The sequence below is a fragment of the Coregonus clupeaformis genome, unplaced genomic scaffold, assembly GCF_020615455.1.
Source record: "Coregonus clupeaformis isolate EN_2021a unplaced genomic scaffold, ASM2061545v1 scaf0439, whole genome shotgun sequence".
Lineage (NCBI taxonomy): Eukaryota > Metazoa > Chordata > Actinopteri > Salmoniformes > Salmonidae > Coregonus > Coregonus clupeaformis.
In genome coordinates, this window is record NW_025533894.1 from 161,850 (window position 1) to 174,573 (window position 12,724).

A 12,724-nucleotide genomic window follows, 5' to 3' on the forward strand; every position below is an offset into this window, starting at 1 on the left:
TTCTGCCCGTGTTCATCCATTCAAGAAATCCTCTCATCCTCCTCTCTCTCTTCCTTTCTCTCAGTCTTTCCCCTCTGTTTCCTAGCAAGAAAAATGCAACAATAATAAATTATTTAGTTTTTTTCCCAAAGAAAGAAAAAAGCTTGACTCTGCAGTTTGAATGTAAGAAAGGAGAAAGCAATAAAACTTGCATTAGATGCAAGATTCTGCAATCAGGCCGGGGTATGAAGAATTCATCTTATCTTCCCCACGCACGCAGCGGAGTACAAGAGAACCTATTATGGGATGTTTTCATCCATTGTGGCATCTCAAGTCTTACATCGTAACAGATAACAGCTCTTTTGTCGCCCTGACAACGTCCTTACGGGTTAGTAAACAAACGGCTGTGTGGTTCAGACGAACCGAGAAGGACAGCAGGGTCAGAGAGACAATCTAGAATGAAAGGAAGGATGGAAGGATGGATGGACGAAGGACCCAAGGGAGAGATAAACCGCTCTTCCTCTCTTCTCCCCACTCCAAAGCCAAGGACATCCATATGCAGCAAACAAAGGGATGGATCAAAAAGAAGAAAAAAACTAAGAGAAAGGAAGGATCAACAAGGCTAATCAACTCCTCTTTACTACCGAGAACCATGGGTAATAATAATAATAATATAATATAATAATATGCCATTTAGCAGACGCTTTTATCCAAAGCGACCTACAGTCATGCGTGCATACATTTTTTGTGTATGGGTGGTCCCGGGGATCGAACCCACTACCTTGGCGTTACAAGCGCCGTGCTCTACCAGCTGAGCTACAGAGGACCACAATAATAATAATAATAATATCTTCCCTAAAGGTCAACTAGGACTTAAAGCTCTGGTATATAGGCCTACACAAGAAAAAAAGGGAATGAAAAATATACACGGACACCCACCCATACACTTTACCCACAAACACTACCCCCCCCACGCAGACAGGTGCCTGTGGTTGTGCATTGGAAAGCAGGGGAAAGCGGGGCTGTTCCATTTACAGGCATTAGCACACAGAAATGAATTTGTCACCTTCCATTAAGGGGAAAGCAGCCCTCGTGGCTTGTCAATTATCTCTTAACAGTGGAGAAAACACACAACAGGTCGCCTGCCCCGAGTTGGAGAGTGTTTGTGTGAATAGATAGTGTGTGTATGTGAATGTAAGAGGTTGTGTGTGTGTGCGCGTGTGTGTCGGTGTGTATATCTGTGTATGCCTGAGTGCATGAGTATGTGCATTTGTGAGTGTGACAATGTTCGAGAGAAGGCTCATTACTAGTAAATTCCTTCATTATTTTGGAGTTTAATTTTTGCGATATAGTTGCCCTTGGTCTGTTTATAGTAATGTGACAGAGAGAGAGAGACAGTAGTATTGTGTTTAGATTCTGCCGTCTGTCTTCAAAAATTATCTCTTTCTCCTCCCTCACTCTTTCTCGCGGAACATTTCCACATCATTAGAATGATAATGAATATCAGCTATGTTGGACAGATTTATTTTGGGACGCACAAAAAAAATCTGCTCATATCGCTCTCTCTGTGTGAAGTAGCAGACTGGCACATTCTGTGTACCGTGTCTAGAAAGAGAGAGAGAAAACGTATTGGATTATAAACTGGGTGGTTCGAGCCCTGAATGCTGATTGGCTGACATCCGTGGTATATCAGACCGTATACCACGGGTATGACAAAATATGTATTTTTACTGCTCTAATTACATTGGTAAACAGTTTATAATATCAATAAGGCACCTCTGGGGTTTGTGGTATATGGCCAATATACCATGGCTAAGGGCTGTATCCAGGCACTCCGCGTTGCGTCGTGTATAAGAACAGCCCTTAGACGTGGTATATTGGCCATATACCACACCTCCTCGTGCCTTATTGCTTAATTATACTGTAAGTACAGAATGTTCCCGAAAGTTAAAATGTATGGCTGTAAAGTTTCTATGTCGATGTACAGTAGGACGGTGTTGATGTCAACATTGCTGTCATGTAACAGAGTGTACAGCTGTATTGTTGAGGTGTAGTAGTGGACATACCGTTTAAGAGGGTTGATGTAAATGTTATAGCAAGGTAAAGTGTATGACCTTAATGTTGCAGTAATGTTATGGTGTAGTGATGGTGTTCCTGTAACGTTGTGTGAGTGTTGTGAATGTGCTGCAGTAACGTTCCAGTGGTTGTGATGATGTTGCCGTGTAGTGAGACTCTCTAATTGGCTCACCTGTCTCTCAGCCATCTGGAGCTCTGCTAAAAACTTCACACCCAGCTTCCCTCCCAACATTACACACACACACACACACACGCGCGCGCGCACACAAACACATACACTGAGTGTACAAAACAAATCCAGGTTAAATAAGGATTTTCAAGCCTTCAGACAATTGAGACATGGATTGTGTATGTGTGCCATTCAGACGGTGAATGGGCAAGACAAAAGATTTAAGGGCCTTTGAACGGGGTATGTAGTAGGTGCCAGGCGCACCGGTTTGAGTGTGTCAAGAACTGCAACGCTGTTGGGTTTTTCACGCTCAACAGTTTCCTGTGTGTATCAAGAATGGTCCACCACCCAAAGGACATCCAGCCAACTTGACACAACTGTGGGAAGCATTGGAGTCAACATGGGCCAGCATCCCTGTGGAATGCTTTCGAGACCTTGTAGAGTCCATTCCCCGACAAATTGAGGCTGTTCTGAGGGCAAAAGGCGGGGGTGCAACTCAATATTAGGAAGGTGTTCTTAATGTTCTGTATACTCAGTGTACATACACACACACACACACACACACACAGAAAGAAAGAAATTATGATACACACAAAAATTTAAATACCCATACTGTATACTGAAAATCTACTGTATCCTGAAGGTCTACTGTATACTGAAAATCTACTGTATCCTGAAGGTCTACTGTATACTGAAGGTCTACTGTATCCTGAAGGTCTACTGTATACTGAAGATCTACTGTATACTGAAGGTATACTGTATACTGAAGATCTAATGTATACTGAAGGTCTACTGTATACTGAAGGTCTACTGTATACTGAAGATCTACTGTATACTGAAGATCTAATGTATACTGAAGGTCTACTGAAGATCTAATGTATATTGAAGGTCTACTGTATACTGAAGGTATACTGTATACTGAAGGTCTACTGTATACTGAAGGTCTACTGGATCCAGAAATGCTATACTACACTTACAATGTATCCAGCAGACAGCTCAGTTAGGGCCAGAGGCCAAACAGAGAGGCTTACAGTATCTGGACTTAAATAGACCCCCCACCACCCTCCCTCCGTCTCTCCCACCCTCCCTCCCTCTCTACCTACCTCCCTCCCTCCGTCTCTCCCACCCTCCCTCCCTCTCTACCTACCTCCCTCCCTCCCTCAGTCTCTCCCACCGTCCCTCCCTCTCTACCTACCTCCCTCCCTCCGTCTCTCCCACCCTCCCTCCCTCCCTCTCTACCTACCTCCCTCCCTCAGTCTCTCCCACCGTCCCTCCCTCTCTACCTACCTCCCTCCCTCCGTCTCTCCCTCCCTCCCTCTCTACCTACCTCCCTCCCTCCGTCTCTCCCACCCTCCCTCCCTCTCTACCTACCTCCCTCCCTCAGTCTCTCCCACCCTCCCTCCGTCCCTCCCTCTCTACCTACCTCCCTCCCTCAGTCTCTCCCACCCTCCCTCCGTCCCTCCCTCTCTACCTACCTCCCTCCCTCCGTCTCTCCCACCCTCCCTCCGTCCCTCCCTCTCTACCTACCTCCCTCCCTCCGTCTCTCCCACCCTCCCTCCGTCCCTCCCTCTCTACCTACCTCCCTCCCTCAGTCTCTCCCACCCTCCCTCCGTCCCTCCCTCTCTACCTACCTCCTCCCTCAGTCTCTCCCACCCTCCCTCCGTCCCTCCCTCTCTACCTACCTACCTCCCTCCCTCAGTCTCTCCCACCCTCCCTCCGTCCCTCCCTCTCTACCTACCTCCCTCCCTCCGTCTCTCCCACCCTCCCTCCGTCCCTCCCTCTCTACCTACCTCCCTCCCTCAGTCTCTCCCACCCTCCCTCCGTCCCTCCCTCTCTCTCCGACAGTGTTGGTACAGATATTAAGCTTGTCCTCCCCTCACAGAGAGCATCAGCTGGTAGGAAAACATTCCGCTATCCCAGAGAACCCTGGGGCAGGGAGGATGAGCAGGGGGACGGGGGCTAGGGATAGCCTGTCAAACCTGCTCTCATGTCTGGACTGGTTCATCAGCCCAATATGAGGGGGGAGGGTGGGATGGTAAGATAAGGGGGATGAGTGTGTGTGTGAGGTGGAGTGGGTGGGTGTACTGTATAACTGACAACAGCTGGGGGTATTGACTACCCACTGTGCACCACTATGCTAGAACCTCTGACCTCTAACCTCTCACACCTTCCCTCCCTACTGTGATATAGGTTTCCATGTATATCATGGTTGATTAGGTAACTGATAAATGCATTCTCACATAGGTTTCTGATTAGCTGATTATATATTGGCATTCCTCCACAGACAAAGTGTATAGAAAATGTGTCTGTCTGTCTGTGTCTGGCGTCGGTCTGTTGACATCTTGCTATAAGGAGACGGTATGGATGTCTACCTCTGTCTGACTGTGTGGTGTGTGTGTGTGCGCGTGTGTGAGAATCAGTTCTCAGTACCCAATGTGTTCCAGGTCACTGATCTGAATCTGGTCTGACTATCACCTCTCACTGGCCTTACTCACTCACTCACTCACACACACACACACACACACACACACACACACACACACACACACACACACACACACACACACACACACACACACACACACACACACACACACACACACACACACACACACACACACACACACACACACACACACACACACACACACACACACACACACCCACCCCTCGCTAGTGTGCAGTTAATTTGTTTTTCCAGGGATCAGTTTTACCCAACATACCTCTGTCCTGTTTGCACTGTAATGGCATCCTGTAGAGTGTGTGTGTGTGTGTGTGTTTGAGTGAGTAGGTGTGTGTGATGATCCCTACAGGACTGTGTGAAGATTGATGGACCCGTCTGTGCAGTGTACACCTTGTCTCTCTGTCTGTGTGTCTACTAAAGAGAGGGAATGTTCCAGAGGGAGCAAGAGAGAGAGAAAGAGAGGGGGAGGGAGAAAGAGAGAGAGAAAGAAAGAGAGGGGGAGGGAGATAGAGAGAGAGAGAGAAAGAAAGAGAGGGGGAGGGAGAAAGAGAGAGAAAGAAAGAAAGAGAGGGGGAGGGAGAAAGAGAGAGAGAGAAAGAAAGAGAGGGGGAGGGAGGGAGGGAGAAAGAGAGAGAGAAAGAAAGAGAGGGGGAGGGAGGGAGGGAGAAAGAGAGAGAAAGAGAGGGGGAGGGAGGGAGAAAGAGAGAGAGAAAGAGGGGGAGGGAGAAAGAGAGAGAGAAATAAAGAAAGAGAAGGGGAGGGAGAGAGACAGAGAGAGAGAAAGAAAGAGGGGGCGGGAGAGAGAGAGACAGAGAAAGAAAGAGGGGGGGAGGGAGAGAGAGACAGAGAGAGAGAGAGAAAGAAAGAAAGAGAGGGGGAGGGAGAGAGAGAGAGAGAGACAGACAGAGAGAGAAAGAAAGAGAGGGGGAGGGAGAGAGACAGAGAGAGAGAACTAGACTCCCAACTGAATTCAACATGTCTATTCTCCTTCCTCTTCATCTCTCTCCCTCCATCTCTCTGCCCCTCCCTGTTGTTAGTCTCTTCATAATTCATGTGTTTCGATGAAAAATGGATGAACACCGAACATGACACCAGAAAAGCCTTCTGCAATTAAAACCCAATAAGAATTTAATCCCACAGTCACACAGACAGTCAGTCATACAGACAGACATACAGTGATTGTGCTAGAATGGGCGGAGTAGATATCTGCCACAAACAATGAGGATGCATCGGTTTAAAGAGTAGCTAGGAAATCATTTACTATTTCGGAAAATATCTATGGTATCATCCCCATCATCATCATACTAAATACATACTATCTCAAATCTTTGTACCTGTGCTCATGTACCTGATATTTTCAGAGTGGCTGTATGTTCCCCTGTGTGAAATAACACGTGCAAGACCCTGGTGCAAACGCTAAGTGAATGTGACCTGCTGATGGTATTGTTTCCCCACCTACATCTCAGCTCAACACTCACCAGCACACCTAATACAGTACCATCTTTTACATGGCTCGTGTGTGTGTGTGTACTTTATATGTTTGGGGGGGATTTGTGATGTGTTCATCTGTGGCTTTGGGATGGTAGTTGGGATGTGTGTGACGAGTGTGTTTGAAGCGTCAGAGTGAGTGGTGTGTGTGTGTGTTCCTGTATTTTGTGAAGCTGGCTGTTGTGAAGGCTTCTATCTGCTGCCAATCACCAGGGAATACATAAGAAACTCAGCAAAGAGCCTGAAACACTGATAACCACACAAACTACTGTAGAAAGAGCGAGATGGAGAGAGAGAGGGAGAGTGAGAGGGAGAGTGAGAGAGAAGGAGAGCGAGAGAGAGAGAGGCAGAGAGAGAGCGAAAAGCAGAGAGAGAGGCAGAGTGGCAGAGAGAGCGAGAGAGAGAGAGAGAGAGAGAGAGAGAGAGAGAGAGATGGTATAAGCCTCTAGCTTTCTTCTTCCAGCATTTGAGTCTCAGAGAATGCTGTGTAGTGAGCTCACACAGTCTGCAGTCTACGTATGAACCCCAGTCATCCTCAATGCTGCCAACACACACACACACACACACACAAACACACACACACACTCCCCAGTGAGTCCATCTGCATAGCCATGCCAGGCGCTGGCTGCACTGCCATCTAGTGAGACTGCCCCTCTCATGAATATTCAGTGGCGCCGAGGCTGGGGCCACCGTGTCCACCGTTATAGTTTAACGCTGTTGCCGCGGTGAGATGCCCGTTGCCGTGCGGTGGCCGTAGAGACAATAACAGACGCAGCACACTGAGACGGGGCATTGTGTGGCCCCCCAGTAATTATACACTCTACTGTGTGTGTGTGTGTGTGTGTGTGTGTGTCTCTGTGTGTGTGTTTGTTTCTCTCTTTATGCTGCTCTACTCATAATTACAGAGAATAATTGAAGGCCTGGAGCTATAAAGTAAAATACCTGCACTAACACATGCTGCTAGCAGTGAGGGACAGCGACCTGTACTACACTACTGCACCACTACTACAATACAAAACATCCCAGTGTGTGTGTGTCAGGAAGTAGGGTCAGGTCCAGGTAGGCTGTGTGTTATAGTGTTCAGTAGCCTCTACTAATTATCAGCTGGTCTCTCTTATTGTCCATAATCACCATCTCAGATTTGTAATTAGCCCAGAGCTAATAATAATAATAATAATAATAATAATAATAATATCACCCCCCCTTATTTCCCCCATGTTCTATCAATCACCCCTCACCCCTCTCTACTTCCCCACCTCCTAATATCCCCTCATTGCACCGTGTCCTCCCCTCCATCCCTCTCCTCCTTTGTTCCTCCCTTCCCTTCATCGCCCTCTTTCTCTACCTCCCCACACCCCTCCCCGTCTCTCACACCTTGCTCTGAGTCTCAGTCACGCTGCAGAATGTCTGCTGAATAACGAGCCCAGTGTCAATCAAACCACCAGAGAACGTTAGGGGAGCAAAACACTCAGGATAAAAGTATATACCAAGCTCTCTTTGTGAGTGTGTGTGTGTGTTGGGAGGAGGAACGCGGGGAGGAGGAACGCGGGGGGGAGGGGTAAAGGAAGTAAACACACATTCCGGAACGACACAGCTGTGTGGCGGATTACTGTGGATAACAGTGTGTGTGTGTGTGTTTGTGTCCCACAGCTTTATTTTTCTCAAACAGAGAGGAAAACAAAACCAAAGTATTCTTGCCTAATTATTTACAACCTAAATCTTTCTCTTTCCCTTTCTCCTTCAGTCTCTCTCTCTCTCTCTCTCTTCTCTCCCCCTCTGCTTCTCTCTCGTGCCGGATGCCTTTTGAAGTCAGTCTCGCTCTGCTTCGTTAGCAGATAATCTGCATATGCATGTCGTTTGCTGTCCCTGCTCTTCCCTGGGTAAATGCAACACCATTAACCCTCTCTCTATCACACGCACACAGAATCTCCTACAATGGCCAAGGCCCCCTTAACTGCGTCTGACAGATAAATGATTAGTGTGTTTTGTAATATCTATTTTGTGCAGCTACAGATGTTCCCTGTACAAGGCCTAGTGGTGTGTAGTGTGTGTGTGTGTGTGTGAACAGGCCTAAGTGTCCTTGAAAAGGTGGAAGGCTGATCAGTCAGATCTTTGGTGTGTTCAGAGAGGAGAGACAGGCTTTCCGAAAGGGCCTATCCTCCCTGCTAACTCAATCCCAAATGAGGAATAGGTGTGTCTATTTTAAGATGGGCCCTTTATTTAAACCTCTCTCTTCCTCCCTCTCCTTGGTTGTCTCGTTCTGTCGCCATGGGGTTTGGGTTTAATGACCCTGCACGGCCATAGATCTGAGCCTCGTCACATCTCCCACCCGCTCTCTCGCGTCTCTCCTTTTAGCTCCCTCTCTCTGTTCTCTCTCCCTATATACACCCTCAATTCACCCTCTGTCTTTTTCCTCCTTCCCTCTTTATCTCTACCTCCCCAGTGAATCTTTTTCCATCCCTCTGTTTCTGTTGTGTCTTTCGTTTTCTTCCCTGTTCTCTCAGGCTTACAGACAACAGCTCAGAGATGGGAGACATTCTGCTGGGGCCACACTAGCTAGTAGAGTACTTCTGGTCTGGGAGATGAGAGCTGTGTGGTGGTGGTACAGTACTGTTGCTAACCCATCACACACATAAAAGCTGATCAAAGATGAGAAGAGAGGAGAGAAACATGAAACGAGAGAGTAGAAACGGGTCCTTACCTCTGTATGGGTCCAGAGAGGTCACTGGCTTCCTGCCTGTTAGAGGAGAGAGAGAGAGAGAGAGAGAGAGAGAGAGAGAGAGAGAGAGAGAGAGAGAGAGAGAGAGAGAGAGAGAGAGAGAGAGAGAGAGAGAGAGAGAGAGAGAGAGAGAGAGAGAGAGAGAGAGAGAGAGAGAGAGAGAGAGAGATGGGATGAGTTCAGTTAAAAGGTTCCGTTATAAAATGCATGTGCACGTTTGTGTGAGGTGTACATTACTTGTGTGTATAGGTGTGTGTGTGTGTCTATAAATGCTTTTAGTCCACTGCGGCAATAAACGTCTCCACGGATAAAAGACCTGAAATAAATAAAGTTCAGTAATCCTTGACTCAGGAGAACAACACACACATACAATCATCTCCCCACTTCACTCACACACACACCAAACACAAATGGTTTCATTCTGTCCCAAGTAATCTGAGTGAACAGTGGGGCCCATCTCTATTTCCTGTTCCACTGGGTCTCCACCCCCTTTCTATCCCTCTGTTCTTCCTACTGCGTGGAAATAAATTGGTCCCTGGGCCCTGCCAGTGGAGACTCAACTCTCCTGTTTGTGTGTCCACACAATTGTGCACACACACACACATGCATGTGCACACACACGCTTGTCACACTTCGTCTCCTCCAGAGCAGCAAGCTGCAGCCTATTAGTGTGCTTTGTGTCACATAGATGAATAAAATAATAAAGCATTAGCTATTCCCTTTTTAATAATGTGTGTGTGTGTGTGTGTGTGTGTGTGTGTGTTTTATGATGAAATGTGGGGGAAACACAAAGACGGCCATCCGCTCCCCAGCACAGTGGCCAATCGGCAGTCTTTCTGCATTTTGCATTTCAAAGGCTTACGTTTTGTCCGTTTCATCTCAGACCATGATGCTAACTAACCCACCCATTATTCAACTACCCACACACACACACAGGCACGTACACACACACACACAAAGACAGGCAACCGATACATGAGAAGATGTACGGTGAGTGTATAAACATTAAGAACACCTGCTCTTTCCATGACAGACTGACCAGGTGAATCCAGGTGAAAGCTATGATCCCTTATTGATGTCACTTGTTAAATCCACTTCAAATCAGTGTAGATGAAGGGGAGGAGACAGGTTAAAGAAGGATTTTTACGCCTTGAGACAATTGAGACATGGATTGTGTATGTGTGCCATTCAGGGGGTGAATGGGCAAGAAAAGATTGACGTGCCTTTGAACAGGGTATGGTAGTAGGTGCCAGGCGCACCGGTTTGTGTCAAGAACTGCAACGTTGCGGGTTTTTTCACATAACAATTTTCCGTATGTATCAAGAATGGTCCACCGGGGGATTAAGGCGGGGTTGGGTTAAATGCGGAAGACACATTTCAGTTGAATGCATTCAGTTGTACAACTGACTAGGTATCCCCCGTTCCCTTTCCCTGGTACCCTGCCAACAATGCATCAAAATGTTTAAAAAAAGACATATTTCAAAGCTCCACTGTATAACTTAATGACAACGCCAGCTCTGGCATGAAAGGAATATCAGAGCTTGACAGCAATGTTAGATCATGTTCCTGTACAGTACATAGCCCCATTCGGACTCCATAATAACAGAAGTCTGCTGTGCATCAACATAGCTTATGATAATACAGTCACTAGCCAAAATGCACCAACAGACCAGATATTACACCACTATGGTGGATGAAATAAAGACCAAAGACATGAACCCTCCCTGGGAGTAGAAGTGAATGTTGATTGAATGGTTCTTTAGCGTTATGTTAGTGTTGTGGTCGTGCTGTGGGTGTCTGCAGGTGGCAGGACCATGCTATGATCAGGCAGGCATTCAGACGGGCATATTTGGCAATTTGACACACAGTCACTGGGGCTGCTGCATCACTGGAGAAACAAGGAGCCAGCTGCCAACACACTAAGATACATCCCTCCCTGGTTACCCTGTTTACATGGTCCTCACAGAGACACACTCCAAGATGTATCCCTCCCACAGAGACACACTCTGGGTACTGTGTGTATTTGTCATTCTCTTGAATCTCGGAATGTGGTTTTTGGATTTTCTCTCTCTCTCTCTCTCTCTCTCTCAGCCCATCTGTCTTTCACACTTCTTTCCATGCCTGCCTTGTTCTCACACATGCATGTGCACACATAACACACACATATAGGCATGCATGTACACTACCAAATCTCTCATGATCCACTTCAACAGGTGTGAACGTGTGTGTGTTGTGTGTGTGTAATGGTTGGTGACAAACTCCGAGACTGTGCCAGGTCTTAAGTCAGGCCAGCTGTGTTGAAAGTATGATGTCAGATGGGGCCCACCCCCAACATTCATACGATACTCCCATTGGATGATTATTCTCTATGACATCATGCCAAGCACAACAGGGGGTTGGGATTGGGCGAGCCCTGGTGCTGAGTGACATCATGGTCTTCTCATCTTAAAGGGGCACTGTTAACCCTTTCATATCACTTTCTATACTAATACCAGATGCAATGATGGTGAACATACAATGGTAAATTTTACATTTAATTTATAATCCATTCTGTACAAATCGAAATGATATTAGCATATGAATAGTTTGATTCCTTTTAATTTCTTATAGGGATGGATGGCAGGGATGGATGGCAGGGAGAGAGAGAATGAGAGAAGAGAGAGAAGATGGTACGTGACAGAGTGAGAGAATGAAAGACTCCAGTCTCCCCTCCCCCATCCCTCTCTCTCCCTTTCCCCCTCAAGGCACCAGCCCCCAGCACCGGATTGTGCAGAGGAAAATAGTAAAAAAGGGAGATGGGAAGGGTGGATGGAGAAAGAACGTGATAGATAGATAGATAGATAGATAGATAGATAGATAGATAGATAGATAGATAGATAGATAGATAGATAGATAGATAGATAGATAGATAGATAGATAGATAGATAGATAGATAGATAGATAGATAGATAGATAGATAGATAGATAGATAGATAGATAGATAGATAGATAGATAGATAGATAGATAGATAGATAGATAGATAGATAGATAGATAGATAGATAGATAGATAGATAGATAGATAGATAGATAGATAGATAGATAGATAGATAGATAGATACTGGTCTACGTAGTATGCTGTTCTACACATAGCAGTGAAATGAATTGTCATGTTAACATGTGTCATACAGTATATTCATCACACACAAAACATGGTTTGCATGATTAACCCATTCTGAGCCATATGTACATCATGCATTTCATACATACATTTTCAACAATTGTTATGCAGACTCTGTTTCATAGATCAAACATACTTGACAAACTATAGAACGACTCGTATTAAACTTCACGTTCCGCTACCTTGTTAAACCTGACTGATGCGCAACATAATTGAGCAGAATTAACGTTTGTTATAATTACAAACAATTAGCGCTCTTTTCTAACTATGCCATTCCATCTCAAGCTTTTATCACCAGGGTCAATGCCAACCATGCAGAGCTTGCTTTTAGTCTGTTAAAGCCAAGGTGACAAAATCGTTCATTTCCTTGTCTATTGCTTTCGTCTTCTTCACCTTATTGAGTCTCCATTTTTAAAGGCTATACTTCACCCCTCAACAAATATCCCTGACAACCAATTCAGAGTGACTTAGCTCCAAAGCCTATGACAAGACAGCTCATAAAGGGACATTGATATCACATCTATTTTTTCCCATATGAATAAAGCTTGAAAAAAAACAAGCTGAAAATAAATCAATATATGAATGCCAGTTCATCAGATTGTAGAGACTCAGCCGGTGAAATGTCAATCGCTAATCTCTTAAATAGTCTGATATTACATTTTAATCCCAC

At 45.9% G+C, this 12,724-nt stretch overlaps 1 protein-coding gene across 3 annotated transcripts in view; it reads right to left on the reverse strand.

Annotated features, from left to right (window-relative positions):
* Window positions 1–12,724, reverse strand: part of LOC121543564 (CUGBP Elav-like family member 2) — a 146,086-nt gene that overhangs the window by 107,523 nt on the left and 25,839 nt on the right. For 2 of the 3 annotated variants that reach the window (XM_041853527.2, XM_041853535.2), the window contains one exon: window positions 8,878–8,913. The exons of the other annotated variant lie outside the window; for it this stretch is intronic. In XM_041853527.2, the coding sequence (XP_041709461.1) occupies window positions 8,878–8,913 (36 nt within the window). Of the gene's footprint in view, window positions 1–8,877; window positions 8,914–12,724 lie in introns of those variants that run through there. 3 annotated transcript variants of the gene reach the window in all.